The sequence below is a fragment of the Hippichthys cyanospilos genome, chromosome 8 (genome assembly GCF_059441005.1).
Source record: "Hippichthys cyanospilos isolate Australia breed blue-spotted pipefish chromosome 8, RoL_Hcya_1.0, whole genome shotgun sequence".
In the NCBI taxonomy this organism is placed as follows: Eukaryota; Metazoa; Chordata; class Actinopteri; order Syngnathiformes; family Syngnathidae; genus Hippichthys; species Hippichthys cyanospilos.
Window position 1 is genome coordinate 14,461,095 of NC_142376.1, and position 21,007 is coordinate 14,482,101.

Consider the following 21,007-nt stretch of genomic DNA (forward strand, 5'->3'; position numbering starts at 1 on the left):
GTTTTAAAGGTATCACAGAAAAGAGTTCAGATAAATCAATAAGTCCCATGATGACCTTGCTATACAACCGGATTCGTGTTCACTGTTTAAGTCATATTTTGAACGCAATGCACCTGCCAAACTACAGTCATTTAAAATTTTGATGGGGTTTTTAATACAGTGGGCATTGCATATATGCCGTCTGGCTGCGAATTTGTTGCTTTTCCAACGTCCAATCGGTAACAACAGTCACGTTTCTCGTGCAGCAAGTCACATGACCTAAGCGACACCTTTGTGGCATTTTGACAGATTTCTTGACTTTTTGGGAATTCGATTAAGCTCTTGAGTCAACTGTTAACATGACATGGAGCATAAATGTTCTTATATAGATTGACCAGTAGAGGGAGGCAAAGGAAGGTTTTTGTATTCGATATGAGCCTGCTGTACTGTATTTCATTCATGTGAGTAAGGCCTACTTTACACCTTAACATTTTAGTAAATATTTTATTACATGTTCTCAGGGGATTATAGTACATAAATAATTCTGATTTTTGGTGAGTGTAACGTAATGAACAGTACACGCTGTATCAACTGTAATTTGCAGAGATCATTGATGTCATCACTGCTGTTATCTGGAGCTGAGATATATTTTTGTTACCCCTTCAAACGTCACCCGAGAAATATTTGATAACTGGGGGAATTAATGCCACACTTTGTATCGTTAAAAGGTAACATTTTTTGTTGAGGAAAGGCATGATTATGAAACATTTTATAATAGTTGGTAACAACACATAATGTCCGAAAAACAGATGGAAAGAACCAGAGGCAGTCAGATAAAAAAAAGGGAAAAAAAAGGACCTACTCCGGAAGAAGAGTAAATCATTTGACTAGATGCTTGTCGGATGATCTTCAGTGCACCGTAAATATCTTGTGTATGATGTTGCTATCCGCTTGAAACAAATTGGACTTGGTCTCAACCCGGATTTTGACTCTTTACAAGCGTTCATCAACAAAAGAACTGGGGAAACGACAACACAAGTGAGTAAACATTTCTTGACACATGTATGTGTTGATCAAATGTACAAAAGTATGTGTTATGTTGGGCATTTTGTTTGCTTGACTAAACATCCTATTACAGCTCTTGTCCCTGGTACACAAATGTAACAGATGTGTGAATTTCAGCAGTATTTTAAGAACACGTCTCATATTGGCTGGATGTTCAATTTGGCTCCAAGGCCAACAAAACTAACAAAGATTAGAGAAAAAGATTTCTTTTCAGAAAGTATGGTATCAGAAGACCCTAAAGGTGATTTACAGTAGACCCAAAGCTTCAAGCTACAGCACTTTTCCAAGAATGGTACCACTTGAAACAAACCTTGCCAGGATCCTCCTCGTGGTCTGCGTCATATCAAAATTAACTTAAAAATGAAAGATGCGTGATTGCAACATGCATTGCTGCAGAGCTTGATGAAGCGGACGCCAGTCTGTCGGTGGTCAGACAATATGCTACACAAGATCTGCGTGGCCGTCGTCCCAGAAGGTATTCTATTCTGAAGCTGGCTCATGAAGAAAGCGCCAAAGCAGTTCGATGAAAACAAGCAGTCCCACGGCATTTATTGGTCTGGAAGCATGCCTTGCGGTCTGTGTCAGTGAGAAAAAACTTTTTCGGGTTCTATAGTGAGATCGTACTCATTTAGGACGGTGGAAATATTTGACACGTAATGGAGATGAAATGCTGCCATCCTAAACCTAACCAAGTTTGTCCAACATCAATATGGAGGTAAATTTGGTGCAAAAATTACTTGTACAATGCAAATACAATACATTTATACTTGGAAAAATGGGTAAAAATAGTTTTGTATTTGTCTTTCCCTCAAAACGGTACTTGTATTAAAAAAAACTATAATTTGTATCTGTAGAATTAGTAACTTGTTCCTGTAACAAATTATGTTGTAGTTGCACAAAACATGACCTGTAGCTGCAACAAAAATAACTTCTACTTGTGGAGAAAACCACAAATCTGTAGGTGTAGAAATGACAACTTGTAATCGAAGTAGCCGCTAGAAGCAACCAGTACTTGTTTGTGTACTCTTACACTTAGAAATAGGCTCTGGGTTGCAATGAAGGCCAAGCACATTGTTTAGTATTTTCACTGAGTGTAAATTACAATGTACGGAGGTGCATCGGTGTCAACGGGATAAAGGGTTGCAAAAGTCATATGTCCGTACAGCAACAGCATTGATGTTAATGTTTTAATACAAGTACATTTATCAGGCTATGAATACAAAACATTTCTAGACTGATAGGCGACACAAGAAAATGGATGGAAAGATGAAATGAGAGACAAGTTTTACAACCACTCTTCCAGCAAAGACTATGGAAAAACATGATAGATACCGGTGTGCCAACGTTCTAAAACAGATTTATTACACTCTAAAACAGATAAAATATTTGGCCCGAAAAACAACTTCAAGGGGCAATCAACCCCCAAATTTTCAATATAGAAATATATTTCTATGCCTACACTGTCTAACCATTGCATTCTGATTATAATTACATTTGTGAAATATGAATTAAGGGAAAAACGCATCCATTTATATCCATCTCGGGGCGGCCATTTTGCCACTTGCTATCGACTGAAAATGACATCACAGTTCTTCAAGGCCCACTGGGGTAATGACCAGCTCACCGGTTTTCTGACTTTGGTCATGTGACGTTTGCAAGCTGAGCTGTGATTGGGTGTTACCTGAGCCCTGAGCCACTGTGATTGGCCTTTTCAGTTGATGCTAAAACGACTGCCCCTGAGATGGATACAAATTAGTGCATTTTGCGACCTAATTGATAATCCATAAACCAACACTAGGAAAAATACTCTCTTTTGACTAATGGGTCCCACGCAGACATATTGTTTGTATTTGACTTTAACCAAAAGGAGATTTTTGGGAGGTACTCGATTGAACCTTATGCATTTGATCAGTGGATGTCAAACCTAAAATGTAACCATCAAAATCCCCCGTCCTAACCTGGACAGGAAGCTCAGATACAGGGAGCTCCTGTTGACTGTGCAAACGAACCTAATAAACTGCCCTAATTAAGTGTAAGATATGGTTATTCTAAAATAGCCTGCTTTTGACATTCAACACGATTGGTACAGTTACAGTTGATCCTCAGATCGAGAAAAACTGGTTATCTTTGTTTGGAGCAGAGATTTTTTTTTCAAAGTGATCCACCACAGACAACATGTCATTCACTTTGAGCGATTGTATCTTCTTCAATACCTTGTTTTCATCCATTAAAGGTCATTTCCATTTTGGCATTTATTAATTAACCTTTAATCATTTTACTGAGTCAATAGTGAAAACCTTTAATCTGATGTTTTCCTAGCTCAAACTGGAGCAAGGCAACAACTGAACCAGTTGCAAGAAGCTGGTTTAGCTAAAGACATTCATTGCACTTGCCTTACATTAGATGCCACACTATTAGATATTACGACTTTTTTGCCAGCAGCTGTTTTTCCACGTCTTCAAAGAGGAAGAAAAATGAAAGCTAAAAAAAAAGTTAATTACTTGACATTTGGATATGCACACAATGAACTGACTGGAGACACGCCTCTTTTTGCTTTTGAGAGTTTCCACAGTGGCTGTTTGACGTTTCTGAGGACTTCACAAGAAGGAAAGAAATGCAACAGATGGAAAGGATGTACTGCAACACTGATTTACTCCACTATATGAGCTTTGGAATTCTCCTAGCAGGATTATGGCATCTCTACCACCATAAGAAAATCCAAACCTGCTATGGCCGCCACATGGTGCAGAATCCTCACATCAAGTTGGTGCCGGCCCGCCTGGCGTGGTTTGTCCAGGAGTTGCCAGCTATTCTGATCCCGTTGCTTCTGATGCTCACTTCGCACAAACGCTACAGTGTGGGAATGCTGCTTCTGCTTGGGACCTTTTGCCTGCATTATTTTCACAGGTAAAGAAAGAAAACGTCGTGAAGGGATCTGTCTGACTGTCCACATACTGTTACTCGGTTTTATTGGCAGGAATGCGTGCAAAGCAAATAAGGACTTCATGTTTGTAGTAATATACAATAGACTTACAGACTGTTAGGGAGCAATGTGAATGGCTGGTATTACAGTGTGATACCGACTGAGCATGTTTACAAAAGTAAGATTTAATATTTACAATGAGTTTGAAGTTGAAGTTTGAATCCGCATCGCTAAATGTGTAAATTGCTCGGTGACCCCTCTTTTGACCCCAGAACTTTCATCTATTCACTTCTGATGAGAGGGCAACCTTACCCACTGAATGTGATGCTGGGAGCGATCGCCTTCACCTCTGTAAATGGATTCTTGCAAGGTTATTACCTTTTGCATTGTGCTCAGCTGGACGAGTGGAAAACTGACGGTTGCCTCATAATTGGTGGGTGTCAAACGCAAACATGCGCGGTGGATCGGCTGCGTTTTGTGCATATTTAAATAATGCATCCCTCATATGTACAGAATTTTTAAAGCTAAATGACGTTTTAATGCACGAGTATTTCTTTTAGGTTTATTGCTATTTTACACCGGGATGGCAATCAATACGCACAGTGATTATATTTTACGCAACTTGAGGAAAAAGGGCCAAGTGATTTATAAGGTTCCTAAAGGTAAGAAACCGTTCATACCTTCATTCGCTGGTATGGCATTAGCTAAGTATTTTATGTTTTAATTTTTCTTACAGGAGGCTTATTTGAGTATGTATCTGCTCCAAATTACTTTGGGGAGATTGTTGAGTGGTGTGGCTATGCCATTGCCACTTGGGGGCTTCCATCTCTCGCGTTTGTTGTGTTTACTACATGCTTCATTGGTCCCAGAGCCATTTACCATCACAGGTGACTATTACTGGAAGTAGGGAAGGAATGAGACACAAATCCCACGAGATGTGACGTCCTATCAGATAGAGTCCACGACAATGAGACCCTTCCCCCAAATTTGTAACATAAAATAATGCCTGATATATATGTACCCGTTTTCAAAAATGTTTTTATTATATTGAATTGACCAAGAAAAATGCAAGCAAATGTAATCACAAATGAACATCCAGGATCGTTTTTCAGCTGCAGCTAAGATTCTTCATCCCAGTGAGTAATGCAGACACCTTTTGTTAGCTGCACTGTATGACTTTGATTTTTATTTATATTTTTTGCATTTACAAACAGTCTTTGTCCTATTGGCTAATATTTTACCATCATTTTCTTCAACTGAATAACTAAAATATTGTCAAGACAAGTTATTTTTCAGTTCTAGGGACATCTTGTATTTGTTCTTTAAGGCTGCGGCAGTTGAGTCTTTTGGAATTTGGATAAAACCAAATGTAGTTGTTTTTTTTTCTTGATGAAAGACACATTTCCTCATAATTCTGAATGGCCAACTTATAATTTTCGGACAATAAACACATTTATTTAGTTGAATATCATTTTTAACTATAGTAAAGACAATAAACCCCCAAATTTTGGCCAATGAAACAAAGTGACTCTGAAACCCCAGAGCACACATTTGAGCTAGCCTGGTTTGTTAAAAAGTGAACATTATGAACGGCACATGTGTCAAGCTATCAGAAACACATAATTCATGTCCATTAAACTGCCTTTGAAAAGTAATCCCTCGGGGTAACTTCAGCACGGCAAGATAGTGGCTAATTTATGCTCGATGCTGCACTAACCGCTGGCAGCAGGCGCCAAACAATAAAATGCCAGCGTAATTACTGTAAGTTGTTTGGTTAGTGCCCCGAGTTAGTAATTTAAGGTTATTTCACAACAATGTTGTGTTGTTTATATCGGGAATCGAGACTCACTCCGGGAGCAACGGTTTGTTGTGCAGTAGAAAGACGAGTCAGTCAAGGTTGCTGTTGATGCAACATGAAGCCCGGAACTAGTGACGGACATAACAGCTCCTTTGTATCCGATCATTAAAATTAGTTCATTCAGAATCGTTCATGTAAGGCATTACAAAGAGCACATTCTCCTGTCTGTTGCACCTTTGGCTCACCATGCAAAAATAAAATTAAATAACCTGTGCAGGGACAAGAAGTCTTGTGGTATTCTAATCTCATCCCTTCCCGAACTAGAAATGTAGCATTATCCACAAATCATACCACATCAAGTGACTGACAGACTTGTCTCAGTGGACTTTTTTTTGTTTGCTTGTAGGTTTTACAAGGATAAATTCAAGAACTACCCCAAGTCTCGCAAGGCTCTCATCCCATTTTTACTTTGAAAAAAAAAAAACATTCCATTGTGATTTGAAAACAGTGGAGGAAGGCCTGCAGAACACAAATAAACTACGAGTTTGTTACTTCTATTTTGTTCATGTGGAAAATTCATGTTACTTGTCAAGATCGTATTGCTGGTTGAATACGTTTATCAAACATAATCCTCAAAATAACCTCTGAAAACACTTGAAAATATACCCAAAAAAAACCCTGTAGCCTTAACAGGAATTTAGGTACCATGGACTGTAATACCAGATCCTTCACATCCAGATGTAACAACCAATTGTTACTAGTACATAAATTATTTGTGTTTCTTCCTGAATTGCCAAATTAGTATGAAGCACATATACAAGCGTAACTAATGGCCACATCAGAACAGTAATGTTAGCATTACTGGCATCACTATTTGCTAAAAATCTACATTTGCAGTCTACAATTTGCAATCTACAAGTACTAACTGTGCGGTCAATGGCATTGAGCACCCTAAAGCAAATTGTTTGTCACGAATAACCAGCGGATCCCAAATGGGAATGGACCCCAACCAGGCACGAGAGGTGATGTTACTGAGTTTATTATCAAAAGGGGCACGCAAGGCGTGAGAAAAACACAAAAACAGTCCGAAGGCAAAGTAGCAAACCAAAGTCACAAAGTAACAACACAAAGCGAGACGAGAACGTCTGGATCTAAAGTCCATGGGAAAGAAGGGCAGCAAGGAGGGCGTGAGTCCACGGGGGATGGCTGCCAACAAAGTAGCAACAGAAATCGTTCACAAGCCGTAAAACATAACACGCACAAAGGACAAACCAAGATGACTCGAGAAGATAGGACGTGAGGTCAAGAGCGCTGGGATTCACGGGATGGCAAGCGAGCTTGGCGAAGGAATAACCCGGCAAAGGCCTGTAAGTGCCGGCCAGCTTATAAAGCCCTCTGACGAGATGCGCAACAGGTGTGAGTGTCCGATGGCCCCGCCCAATGCGGAGGAAGGAGACAGTCTGCAAATCAACACAAACTAAAAAGGCAAGAAACGTGACATTTCTTATGGTTAAAAAAAATTCCCAGTTCCGATATTATTGGTAATGGTTTGTAAAATGACCTTTCAGTAGAAATAAATATTTCCTCATGCAGTTGTACTGTTTTTAATTCAATAAAGAGGAAAACACATAATTATCATTATTACGGTACAGTACATTAGTACGGTACATTCATCCATCATTTTCTATACATGACTTCTACCTGATGTCAGATGCAAAAACGTATGGGCAATATTTTTTCCTTTGTCACGCACCACGCTTGACGTTTTGAGTTAGTTCATGTCTTGTATTGTATATCGTATATCAAGGACAACATTTGCGGTTTCTACAGCGACTTGTAAAGCATTGAGTTTTGCAGTGAAACAGTCAAGCACATTTGCAAGCACAGGAAGATCTCTAGCCGAAAACACAGGTGAGAACAAAGGATATTTTGAGTTCAAGTGACACCACTTCTGATTCTGGCTACTCTCCATCAGTCCACAGCCACACCTGCTGATGTAACTCCCCATGTCCTTTTCTATCGCATCTTTTGGAAGAGTCCAGTGGTGGGCACAAGTCAGATCAATGAGAGAATCTCCGCTGTTGTGCTGTAGTGCAACAGCCACTGACTCAAGAGAGCCGCAGAAAGCCTCTACACCAAGAAGATACTCAGTTTGCTTGCAGCCTAACGCCAATGCGCTTGAAGGGGCATCACACTAGGATTGGAAATCAGACAATTAGGTGGAGGTGATGTTTCCATCAACATACATAAAACTACATTTTACTCTTACATGGTGTCTGATATAAGAAGCTAGGTGAGTCTCAGTGCATCCGCCTCCAAGTAAAACAAAGGGTTCCCTCAGGGTAAGTCGCAACACGTGTTCTGTTTTCTGGCATGTCACCTTTCATGGCCACACAGACAAAATAAACAGAATACATTACTGTGTATCCCCCTTTAAGGAGTAAAAAAAAAAAAAAAAAGTACCTTCAGTTCACTCAACATTGTCTCATTCCTGTGGCAGAGGACTGTGGTACAAATGACAGACTCTTCAGCAGGATACAAATGCAGCATAGTTTTGGATCCAAACTGTCTTGAGATGGCACTCCCCACCTTTCCATATGCCTTGTGAGGGATTTTAATGTGTAATGTTGCCACAGGCTGAGCCCCTATGGAGGTAGACATAAAAGTGTGATGACCAAAGTCACAAGTTACAGATAAAGAGAAAATATTATTCATCTCCCCCACTTGCCAAAATAAGCTTATTATCTATATAAGTTCATTATATGTGTAAAAAAAATGTATAAGTATACCTAAAAATCATATCCTCTTTAACACTAACGAAAAGTAGATAATAAGAACAAACTTTAAACAAATGTTAACATTTAAACCTGTTCATTAGGGTCATTGCACCCCCAACCCCCTAAAATTTAGGGAATGAGGTGGTTATTTGAGACATTCACCCCAAATTAAGATAAGAAGAAAAAAAAAAACAGGCCAATTATACATGCAATATTTGAGGGCTGAATCTGAAATACAAGTCATGGTTGTTGCAAACTAAGCATGACTTTGTTTTGATGCCAAGTTGTGGATACCTGTGAGTTGAGTAAGAGGCTGCATGAGATTAATCCCCACTCTCTCCAAGACTATGATCCCATGACTCCTCAGGTATTGCTGCAGAACTGGATGGATGACCTTCTGGCAAACACATAGCTTTACACCGTCGTTCATTGCCTGCTTGCCAATCTCAAGAAGGTGATCCAGGATCTGAGAGTCCATGTCAGCGCCATATTGAACCTCAATTGGTCCATTTCCTATTTCAGAAAGATCACCAGCGAGGGATGTACTAAACAATACCACACGCAGGCAATTACAAGGGTGATTCCTCACCTCCAAACCATCATAGTAATCTGGAACATCAATTAATAATCCTGGAAACACTGCAGATTCCATAACAGAAATACCCTCAATAGGCACATATACTGTCACGCCCAGGGTTACTATACCAGTGGTCTTAGACGGCACAGTGAGTAAAAAGGCTTGCACTACCAACTTGCTGATATGAAGTGCTTCATAATCTGTTAGCATAACACCTGGTTTGCTGCTGATAACACTGCTAGCCAACCTAATTAGGTTTTGGCTACTGCAAAGGTCTAGCTTCACTTTACAACCGCATTTCTCTTGGTGAAGGTAAGTGAGGCACTGACCCAACAGGTGTTTATTTATCCTGATAGCCTCGTTTTGTCTTAGACCAGACTGCCTAATATTTTCAATTAGAGTAACACAAAGAATAGCTGCAAATAATCCGCAGTCACTAAAACGAGAAACGTGATTGCGAACAGAGGTTAAAATTAGATTTAGAACCGGCGTCGATGAACAAATGGCTGGGAGTAGCACCGATGACGTTGAGGTGGTCACAACTTGTCCTCCGATGTTATTGTGAATATGTTTCAGTCTACCCGATGGACCAAAACAAGACCTGAGAAGCTGACTCAAAATATGAAGTTTTTTAAAAATGCAACTGTCTTCGAGTGGTAGATCCGTGCAAAGGGCCGGGGATTTCTTAGCGAGTCGAGACATCTCATTACCCAAAATGTTTACATGACCATCAAACGTAGACAGCGCGGATGCTAAACTTGAAACCAATGTTGCAAGCTACGGTTTAGCCTGATCATAAATATACCGACACAGAAAAAGCGCGAATTTAATAACGTCAAGAAATCAAATAATGCACAACTTTACTCCCATTATTGTATTGCATGAAATAAAATTGCGTCATACTTATTTTTTTTCACCTTATTAATGTTTTCTTTATTCATAAATGATACAGGCGTCTACACAGAATACTTGTTTCCATAGCAGTAGCCACGGCGTTGGGTCCTTTGCTGGTCCTACATGTTTGTCCGGCTGTTGCATACAAAAAAGAAACAACAACAACGTTTAGAATTTATTTCAATTGAGTTCCTGCATGAACCTCCACCAATATCAAATCCACGAAAAGAAGGAAGATGTTCGTGGGTTTCAATGGCTTAAAGTGAGCTTGGGTTTACACAGGTTTTAGCCTAAACATTACACACAGCGCTTTTGACGTCATCTTTAGCAGCCAACGGACTGCAGAAGATTCAAAAGTATCAGCGGTAAGACATGTATCGTCAGTCTTTACTGTAATTGTATGCCTTTACAAATCAATATTACACACTAATAAGAAGCATCAGAAGGAACAGCGCTCTTTACTTGATGCGGGTTAAATGGCAAAGCTTTGAATTTAATCCTGAAACGTATACTTTCAGGCGAAAACTACTAACTGCAATGGCACCTCGCAAATTTGTCATTAAGGTAAGCGGCAAGAAAATAATACATTGCAACAAGTGTAGTATATAATATGCTGTAGGGTCTCGCCCCCACCCCAATATTGTATTATTATTATTATTTTTATTTTATTTTATTTTATTTTTTTACGCTCGAGGTGTATCAGCGACTCGGAGCATCTTTGACTTCACTGGAATTGCATTCCGAACTGTAGTGCAGTAGTACATTGGTCCAACGTGTTTTCTTTGCTGTGCCTCTCTGAATTTGAAGGTTTCCAAACTTTTGACTGGTACTGTAAATATTTTAAATGCTCATTGTTTTTACCACGCCGTAAAACAGTCCTTAATTCAACTGGACAACAAACTGTACGATCCTTACCTCAGAAATGATGACAACACAGATGGCTTTTCAGTTTTCATTTTAGGTGACTTCTCAGTTCGCATTTTAGGTGACTTCTGGTTCATAATTTAATTTGGGATTTTCATGAATTAGAGGAAAAATAATGGTATTATTTTTATTCTCTATATGCTGTCAGTGTTATTTTCCTTAAAATACTTTAGATACGTTTTATTAGCGATTTTAGTATTACAGTTTGCAGATCCCCGTCCTAGAATATTTGCATCTACAGTACAGTTCAGCAGAGTATATTGTCGTTTATGTGTTTGTCTATTTTTAAACCTTTTTGATCCTGCACACTTTGCAATAAACAAAACTAAATGTTTCTGATGTGGAATTTATAAGAATACTGCACATGCATGTAATTGATATGTCGAGTTTGAGTTGCTTTGCTATTACAGTATTTGAATCGAACATAGATAGATTTTATTACCTTGTAGTAACAGACCCTTGCCGTTGGAGGGAAGTAGTACCACACGTTTTAACTCTTTCCATTATACCTTTGCAAGTGGTACTTGATTTCGATTTCTAGTTAACTTTGGTGCAAATGTTAAGTATAGATGCCTCGCCCCGTGTCTTTGTAAGTGAGAATGTCAATACATTGAAGACAGGAAACGCCTTTAATTAAATAAAATCTGAGTTGTTCATCCTCAGTCTGATACTCTGTCAGCAATAATGTGCCTCAGATGTTTTTGTTAAGTGCAGGTAAAGCTCCTGATCTCTCGTTTGTTGATGTTTCATTTATTGAGAGTTTTGAACAAAGGCTTCAAACATTTTGCACTGATCTCCACATCCTCCTCTATTCCACGTGTACCCTGCTGACTAGATATTGCATTCACTCCCTTTTATGTGTTTCGTATGCATGCCTGCATACAGGCCCATCAACCTCCCCTCCCCCCTTCCACCACCCACCATCAGTTGGTTGTGGGAGAGTAAAACGCTAGAGGTTCACGGCGGGTTCCTTCCCACTGGGCACATAATGATACAGTTGTGTTATTCTGTCTGAGAAAATGCTCAGAGGCTCAACCACACTCAACCAACTAACCACAAACAAGCACGTAAGAAGAGATCCGGCTAAACAATAGCATTCAAGGCACAAAACCAACACTACTGTCACCAGGGTTTTAATGAATGGATCAACATCGAGGACAACATTATCCATGGAAATGTTATATTTGGGAATGCATGTAAGTCGGTTTGCCCGTCGCAGCTTGTGAGCATGATGAAAGCATTTATGCATCATGTTCTCTGATTCACAGTGCCATGTTTACTAGGCTGTTCACTAGTAAGTTTACGATCCTTTCTTGCTTTCTTTTTTTCCCAAAGGAGCGCCCTCCCTCATCTGCAGAACTGAAGGGGGTGCACTTTCTTAGAGGCCTAGACCATGTAGTCACCCACCACTTCACAGACCTCCTGAAAAGAGCCTACGGGCAAAAACACTGTTTCTCTGAAGTGCTAGCTGCCAGGACATTACCACTCTAGAACCCTACAATCTGTCTTTTATTAGCAAAATTCACTGCTGACATCTAAACAACTAATGTAAGAAAGCGGTGGCAGAAGCCCAGTTGTTTTTTAGGAGAAAGGGATTGAGGCACTGCAGAGCATTTTCATGTCAGAGGTTTATGCGCTGTTTAGTGTTGTTGTCACTCTGTAGATGAGCCCATGTGGGACCACACATCATGTCTCTGTACACTATCAGAGCAAACATTTTGACATTTTCCAACAGAGCGAATCAGTCTTAAGGAGATCTAAGGAAGTGACGTGGGTGGGGGGATCTAGCGCTGCTTTATAGTGTATGTAATTTACCCAACAAAACAAAGCCAAACCAGCCAGTAATTTGTATCCACCGTATTCTGGAGGCAGCGTTTGCCTGAGTTTTGTTTGCTGTATGTTTCCTGGAGATATTCCTGTCTGTTCTTGCTGTTTGAATTCCACTCCTGGGTTGTGTCCCTTTTTTATGATTTAAAAAAAAAAAAAAAAAACTCAGGTGTGCTATCATTCACCTGCATAAAGGTTACTTTGCACACAAATCACTTACATGCATACGCATGCACACACACACACAAACATGCTTGTCTCACTAATAATAATCCTACATTCTTGAGCCTCACCACTCAGTATCTGGCAGTTTGAAAATCAGAGTGGAGAACTTTGTTTATTTTTTTCAAGGGGAATACCAGGTGACTCACAGAGAGAGTTTAGAATGAGTCAAATAAAGGTTGAAAAAAAGTTGTCGCCGACCGATCCAGTGCACTCCCTGGATTGGTTGCAGATTACAGAAAGAGAAAGTCAGAAAAAGGGAGAGATGCAAGTTTTACCGAATGAGACCCCATCTGCTGCCCCTTCTCATCTAATGTAAACATCTGTGGCTGCTTAGTGTTAGCCTCTGAGCTAAGTGCCGTCTGAGAAGGTCTGGCTCTTATATGCCGCCACGATAGCAAAGGCAAAGGGCAGCAAGGTGGGGAGGCGGGTGAAGCCGCTCGTAGTGTTTGGGCCCTGTGCCCATCTCGTAGCAGCAAGAATGGACAGCCAGAACTGGAAGGGAGATAAGGAAAGGTAGAGAGTGTTGTTGGAACTGAAAGTGATATAGACCAGAGCCCTGTAGAACACAAGGGAACTATCAGTAAGTTCGTGACAGGAATTGTTTATTTACGTGTTGAAAATATAACGGAGTTGTTTTGATTCCTGTTTTTGCCTGCGGTGGACAGTGGTGAGCTTATGTTTGAGATATTTCTGTTGTCTGTTTTCTATTTTCGATAGGCCACGGCTGTAAGATTGGCAGCAGGGAGAACTAGCATAGAGACTTTTCATTTTGCCTGCAGGAAGACGCACTCCTATTCATGCACATTGTGTCAGCGCACAAAAGATGGCACAACAAAGGATTTGGTATTAAGTAGCGTTTTCTTGATGCTTCCCATTCAACCTTTAGCTTATGCCCATAATGCCAAAAAGGCCTTTGGAAGACGGAGAACAAAGCAGTGCCGGCTTTCTTTAGTATGCATGAAAAGACTTACTTCCTCTAGAACTTGGACCATTATCAAAGCTTTCTTTCCAACAAGTGAAAGTCTCACTGACAATTACCTTTAAAACGGGTAAATAAGCAAAAATAGTTCAGTTCAGGGATTTATTTAATGAATATGACAGGTTCATTGAATGTTTGCAGGCTAAGGCAGTGCTGGGTTAAAAGAAAGGCATGTGCTGCAATAATGGCCGAGGTGGATTTTAAAATTCTGGCGTTCAACAAGGACATTTGGCCTCTTTCCGGTCCTTGTGTGCCTTTACTTAAGCCTCATGCAGCTTGTGGGTATCTCACTAAAAATGGGGTCACAAGTGGAGGTCACAGTTCATGGCAAAGTTCATCTCAGAGATCCACTGGTCACTCTTTGTCCAAGGATATTGCAAATTTAGACCACATGATGAAAATGTAATGGAACTTTGTGTAAAATTAGATTCTGTCACTTGCGTCCCCACGCTCACTACCAATGTGCTTTTGTAAAATCTCTACTCACTTCTTTGGCGTTGTCACATAAAGGGGAATTCTGTGCCTCCACTAAAAAGCCTTGCCTGGTAAATTAATAGATTTCTCATTAGTGTGATTGCATTAGTTGACATTCCTGTCTTCCCCTAGTCTCTGAGAAGGAATCACATGCTGTTTTGAGTGAAGGGTAGACTGATGCTTATCATGAATGCCTTATTTCCATCAGGTCTTGTCTGCTCCTCTAATGCGATAAAAAGAAGTTAGTCTTAACGTTTGCTAGATATCTGGCTGTTTGCCCAAGGAAAAGATTCAATCAGAAGCTTAGGAATAACTTGAGGGGATTCACCCAGCTCTGCTTCTCTAAAGACTTTTTCATGAAACTCCAGTGCTCCCCCTAAGATATTGATCAAATTAACCTTGTGTTCGTCTTTAGAGCTCATATTAGCTTGTTTAAATTGAATCCATGCATCTAATAGCTAGATCTTGTGATCCCTGGTAGGATGTATGTGCAGCGCCTTTTGCCAGTGAATCACCCAACACAGATGTACAGCATTCAATTCACTGCGACACACGTTTTTTTTTTTTTTTTGGTATCTACTTTTTCTGGGAATTTCTGAAATGTTAAAGGTTTGATATACCCAAACCAGCTGAGCTAATGTCAAATGCGGCTCCAAAAGTCACCATGGAGCCCTCCGCCCCCTTGTCTTTTTGTCAGTTTTGATCGACAAGGCCTGACCCTCTGTTGCTAGGTTTTCCCACGCACTCGTAGTGGTTGGAGGCAGTCAGCTGAGACCACCAGTGAACCGTGGACCGCTGAGAGACAAAGAGCAAGGGGTGGAAAGAATCCTGATATGTAGGGAAGAGCTGACACAGATAGGCAGCATGCACACATTTAAACAGTATATTCAAATGCTTCACTCTGATTGGATGGCAACCTATCCTGGCTCTAAGCCGCCTCTTGGTTGCGCTTTAGCTTCCTGTGACCTCCAACAGGTTAGGTTGTATAGGAAATGGATGGTTGAAAAGCCATGTGTGAATGAGCCATTATGTGAATGGGTGTTTGGCTCTTTTGTTTTGGTCTTTTTTGTTACAGTATTCTGTCTTGTAACAGTAGACAACCACAAAAAGTATTGGCTTACGCTCATTTTTGCCAATATTCAGCACTGAAATTTTGCCTAGACAGACAAGAGAATGCTTTACATCAAATTATACCGCATGCTTGATGTGTTTGTGGTTGTGTGTATTTGGAAATCTTCTTTACTGGACTAGCACGTCCGCCTCACTTCAGGAACCCGAGTTCAAATCTACCTCGCTCCGGCATCCCTGTGCGGAGTTTTCATGTTGTCCCCAAGCCTGTGTGGTTCATCTATCTATTGCTTGGTGCTAAGTCTTGCTTAACTCGAAAAGAACAAAATATCTTCGACTCTAAATTCACCCAAAATTCTTTGAATTAAATATATGTGCTGGGGTGGCTGATTTGATAGAAATGTTTTTATGCTGGCCTCTAGACATTTTAAACTTTAATATTCTCTGTAAAAATGCATTGCAAGACCAAACAGTTTATAATATGAATGATATCATTGAGGGAGTTAATTAGTACGAAGCAGCAGGCACATTTTGTCATGACAATGAATTGAGTTTAACCAGACAAATGGAGGGTTTAGTTTTGGCTTGTGTTCAAAATTTGAACCTTACCCCGTTAATGTTTTAACTCACGTCATTGCGAGTACAAGGCCTTGGGAACATCCCTCAGGACTCGGTTGTTGAGTCATTTAGGGTGCAACCAGTCCAGGGGTTTGGCCTGGCCCAACACAAATGTTTGAGTGTGCCATTTTATTCAGTACACACAGCAGTTTCCTGTTCTACACAACAAGCCTGAAATATTTTTTTCCACTGTAAATTATTGTGTTTCTCTCCCAGTTTTTGTCGCAATTGTGTGCATCATGGCTTAAGGGCAGTACTTGTTGGTACTTTGTCTAATGGTATCTGTGGTCTACGTCTTCGGCTTGCTTGTCCAGAGTGAGGAGAGGTTGATACGAGACCCAGAGCCAGTTGCTCTGTGCAGAAGGCAGATTTTACACTTATGTGTAAACCATACTGAGCCTAGCTTGAGAAAGATGTAACAGTTAGTTAACTTTGAATTACATTTGTGGAGTTATTTCTAGTAGTACAATTTAAGGTCAACAAATCCTGACTACCACGTATTTCAAACATAAATAATGTTATGCAGTATGTATGTATGCGTTCAATCATCTCCTGTTTCTCTTAGTCATTTTCTTCTTTCTCTTGGCGAGCAGACTGTGCATCATGTTTCAATGTACTAATGGTCTTTAAACCTTCTAACTACTAAATCAGTCAATAGCATCAGCCATTTGGTCACTGCTCTAATGAAGCTCCATCCAGCCAGCCAGCCAACCATCCATCCAGCCATCCAGCCATTTATCCTCTTAACCGCTTATCCTCATGAGGGTCACAGGCATGCTGGAGTCTATCCCAGCTAATGAAGCTTGATCACCACTTTAATTTTTTTGAATATGCATTTTAGGGTGTATCTTAAGGGTTTATTTTCAGTGTGGTTGCCTTAGGTACTGTAGGCACTGATTTGCAAGACTTTTTAAACCGGAAGCCAACATTTTATGCTATGAGAGAGAAAACATAAGGTGGCAGACAGCAGTATAATTTATGTTTAGAGGTTGGATAGGACATTGTCAGACAGAGAGAGGAGTGAAGGGACTTCTATGAAAGGCCCGACAGGATCTTTGAGCACATAGGGGGTCGTCTGTGGTTTGCTTCACTGTCAATCACTCGCGCTCCAATTTCCTTTGTTGTCCCTGAGTTCAATGGCCTACAGCAACCTGTGGCTGTCCGTCCTCTTTGTGTTACAGTGTGGGAACTTTGCTGTGTTGGTGGATCTCCATGTCCTGCCCCTGGGCAGCCAGGAGGACGGCAGCTGGTTTACTACAAGCCACATCGAGGTAAAAACGCAATGAAAAGGTTGTGTGTGTGATTAAGCATTGCAATGCTTTAAAAGAAAACCGTAGCGTGGAATGTGAAATGACTTTGAGCTTTCTGTCTATTCTTCTTTGGGAGGGGCCTTGTTTCTTTCAGACTTGCACACTGTCTCTTGCCACAAATGCACTCGTGTACAGTACTTCAGTAGTCCGACAGCCTTTAGCTAACCCTGATGAAATGGCTTGTCATGCAGGAAGTTACTACTTTGATTCGTGATGCTGTGGATCAAAGAGTTAAGCAGTACACAGAGACCTTTCAAAAAGGAAGACTGCAAAAATACAAAAAGGAACTTGCACCTGCTTCAGCATTTACTGTGAAAGGTAATTGTTTTATGATCCACATTTTAATAGTCACGTTTGTTATTGTATATATTTTATTGCCATTTTTTGTCCATGATGGCGGTGGTACCCAACCTATTTTACTACTGACTTGTGTTACATAGGGACATTTTGATTTTAGAAACAAAAGAAGGAACTAATTGTACAACTTAACCATTACACAGAATGTTTTCTTTCAAAAGAAAAAATATACCAAAGGCTTGAACTTTAATGCCAGTGCTATGGAAAAATCTGTGACATGTCAGATTTGATTAGCCCAAGGAGGAACGTTGCCTCAGGCGTGTGTTTGAGACAATGATAACTTAAGAGGATGCTTCTGTTAACAGCAAAAACAAGTTTTTGTCAAAATTTGCGACCCCTGGGGACAATAATTAATTAAGTCTGCTGTCAACGTAAAGTGCCCACTTCTCAGTTTTTCTCTTTTTGCATCGTTTAACCACTTTAATGTTGAAGAAATTCAAACAAATGTAAAAATCACACACACCTAACAATTGTAAACATAAAATGCTCTTAAAAATTAAAGTTCATCAGAGCTCAGATGTTTGGGACGGACAGTAGATTATCTGTGAGTACCTGATCTTTGGAACCAGAGGGTCGTGGTTAAAGTCCCTCTGCAGACACAATAATCATAATGAGATAATGGCAAGATACTAGCCTCTTGCTTGTCAACTCCTGCGCCTCAATGGCATCACTTAGGAGTAATTGTTTAAAAATGAGAACATCTTCGAAATAGTAGGTGTCACAATAGATTGTATTTTAATTTGGAGGTTACCCTGTGTGCAACTATATAGTACACCTATTTAATAGGCAACGGGACGCTGATTAAAATGTGCTGGCATGCAACTTTTATTATGTTCACCACAACCATTCAACCAAAGGCGACCACAACCACAAGCAAATCCAAGGGGACAGCACTAGTGAGTTGAAGTTACAATATATCCCTCCCATGGGTAAAGTGTGAACAGACTCACGTGTAAGGTTACTGAAACTCATATTCTTCATGACCGATTGAAGAGAGACAGCCATCTCTAATGATGAAGAGCACAGACGGAAGCTCTGCAAACAAATAGGCACACACACACACACACACACACACACACACACACACACACACACACACACTCACACACTATTGTGTGAATACGGGGACTACCGGTGTGTCAGCAGTGAAATATGCATGCAAAAATGGTTAAGCTTCTCATATTTATGCCTGAAAGAATGTAGGCATGAAACCTGACTCCGTATGAAGACTATTTGCATGTTCACTTCTCAGAACATTCTGTAAGTCTAGCACCTCAAATGGGACTATGTAGAGTATGATGACATTTTTGGCCCTTTTCATGTCTCTCCTGAGAGAAGGGGCGAAACTTCTTTTATGAGAAATGAGCAGGTAGGGAAGAGCCATAAAATAGGGAGAAAACACTTAGCCACCCTAACCCCAGGGTATGTTTCAAGTATTTAGGTCATCGATTCGGCCAACAGGTGAAAAGCTAGCTTGCACATCCTCTCACTGAACTCCTTTCCAGGTTCGCTGCATACATTTTGTTTTTCCAGCAATGAGCCTAATTCTAGCAAATTTATTTGTGAACACAATTTCTCAAATGACATACCACATTCTAGAAGACGTGTATATACTGTACATTGTTGTATGAAGAAAAGGTGCCAAGTGGAATTACACTGTCTGTGCCAATAGTTGACTGACGGAGGTAGGTATTAAGGGGCTTTGTTGTTCTTGTAGCATTTGAGCTAATGCCAGCCATAAGGGCGTGTAACAACTTCAGCTGTTGGCACTTCAAATAAGCCATCAACGGCTTTTAAAATTCCAAGGACCTCCAGTGCTTTGGACCTGCAGTGTTTCTGAGTCCTGGTATCTGGAGGTAGATGACTAGGCTCAGTCTAAATGTTGCCCAAAAACAAACATGTTTAAGCTTCTTAGCAAAAAATTGTCTACAATTTGTCTGTAACGTTATTAGATAAAACAATATTCTCTCAGAAGAAGGCCCTACTCTTTTCATAATTGTGTTGAATCAAGTTCAAAACGGTGATCGCAATCATTGGTTTCAGTCTGGTTATAGCGAAACATTTGTTTTATATTTATCAGGGCAATAAGTGACCCCATGTATTATAATGTTATGAAGCATTTTTTGCTTGGATTTGACTCAGAGTATGGGGCTAAATTGTGACAGATAAGAGACTGTCTACGTATTCAGAGAACATTACCACTCATATTTTTTTTTTTACTCTGGCTACTTGACTCCATGATTAGCTCATAGTGATGTGATTTATTTATGTTTTTAGAGGGATGAACAGAGGGAACTTTTCCCACCAAACAGTTTGGCTCTGTTCAAGCAGAATGAACAAGCAAGATGTAGAAAGCCAAAAAAAATTACATCCTGGCTGACGATCTCCTTGATGCACCATAATGAGCATGATATTTTTTTTTTGAATAATTGCAAAAATGAAGGGAAAATCGAGTGTCTGAGCTGTGAACATTTCCATTTCGTATGTTACTAAATGGAAAAAAAGTTACCAATTCTTAAATGGTGTGTTTCATGTCTATGCCACATGCTAATCAGACTACCAAGCCCATTTGCATATTTTGGCAAAGCTAATGTCATGTATTCCTTTTGAAACCCTTTCTGCACATATTTAGCAAATCCAACTACCGACCACAGAACCTGATGTCTTTCATCTTCTAGCAAAGGTGATCTCTCAAAGTAAAGCTTTGTACAGCTAACCTCGCAATTGAGAAGTGTCCCAACCAGTGTTGGAGTGAGTGTGACAATGGCTCTTGTTGGTACTTGAAGTAGAGTTCATTTCAGCCCATGGCAGAGCCTGGGTACTTCTTCCTCTTCCTGCACAGGTGCCAGGGCTTAGAGGGGAGGGAACACCTGCCAGTCTCTTTCCCCATGGTCACTACAAGCTGGAAAGGCATTTTCCCAGGCTCCCCAGATGAATGGTCACTAATAGCCGTGGGAGAGGGCTTTGCGAGTCCTGCACAGTGTACCACTGACTCCTCTTGGCAGCTTTGTGAAGGGGGCTTAAGGCGGCCTGACCATGGTCATTGTAGGAAAAGCACAAGTGTTGTTGGATTTCTTTACTCTTTGAAAATGTGTTACAAATGACCATTTCTCTGACAATAAAGGCAGCGATTATGTTCCCATTCTTTGTGAATTCACATAAATATATTACTCCGTGTTTCCGGGTCAGCAGATCCTTTCTATATCGCTTAA

General features: G+C 40.3%; 3 protein-coding genes across 6 annotated transcripts in view; 2 read left to right on the plus strand and 1 right to left on the minus strand.

Annotated features, from left to right (window-relative positions):
• The first annotated feature begins 739 nt into the window (after nt 1–739).
• srd5a2b (steroid-5-alpha-reductase, alpha polypeptide 2b) lies at nt 740–6,322 on the plus strand. Of its 4 annotated transcripts, none has more exons than XM_088421349.1 (6): nt 740–1,017; nt 3,608–3,951; nt 4,240–4,400; nt 4,528–4,629; nt 4,704–4,854; nt 6,172–6,322. In XM_088421349.1, exons 2-6 carry the CDS (start codon nt 3,659–3,661, stop codon nt 6,236–6,238), a joined length of 774 nt encoding a protein of 257 aa, XP_088277475.1. In that variant the 5' UTR covers nt 740–1,017; nt 3,608–3,658; the 3' UTR covers nt 6,239–6,322. The 4 variants fall into 4 exon arrangements, with proteins under 4 accessions (XP_088277475.1, XP_088277478.1, XP_088277477.1 ...); XM_088421352.1 differs by having other exon boundaries at nt 3,729–3,951; XM_088421351.1 differs by having other exon boundaries at nt 3,732–3,951.
• A 466-nt stretch (nt 6,323–6,788) lies between these two features.
• On the minus strand, nt 6,789–9,869 carry mkks (MKKS centrosomal shuttling protein). The gene is made up of 4 exons (XM_088421343.1): nt 8,837–9,869; nt 8,229–8,410; nt 8,035–8,145; nt 6,789–7,959 (listed from the first exon to the last, which is right to left on the minus strand). Exons 1-4 carry the CDS (start codon nt 9,819–9,821, stop codon nt 7,537–7,539), a joined length of 1,701 nt encoding a protein of 566 aa, XP_088277469.1. The 5' UTR covers nt 9,822–9,869; the 3' UTR covers nt 6,789–7,536.
• A 287-nt stretch (nt 9,870–10,156) lies between these two features.
• Nucleotides 10,157–21,007, plus strand: part of slx4ip (SLX4 interacting protein) — a 30,413-nt gene continuing 19,562 nt past the window's right edge. Inside the window, exons 1-4 of the mRNA XM_088421172.1 lie at nt 10,157–10,378; nt 10,532–10,577; nt 17,310–17,399; nt 17,630–17,756. Coding sequence (XP_088277298.1) covers nt 10,551–10,577; nt 17,310–17,399; nt 17,630–17,756 — 244 coding nt within the window. The 5' untranslated portion in view covers nt 10,157–10,378; nt 10,532–10,550. The remainder of the gene's footprint in view (nt 10,379–10,531; nt 10,578–17,309; nt 17,400–17,629; nt 17,757–21,007) is intronic.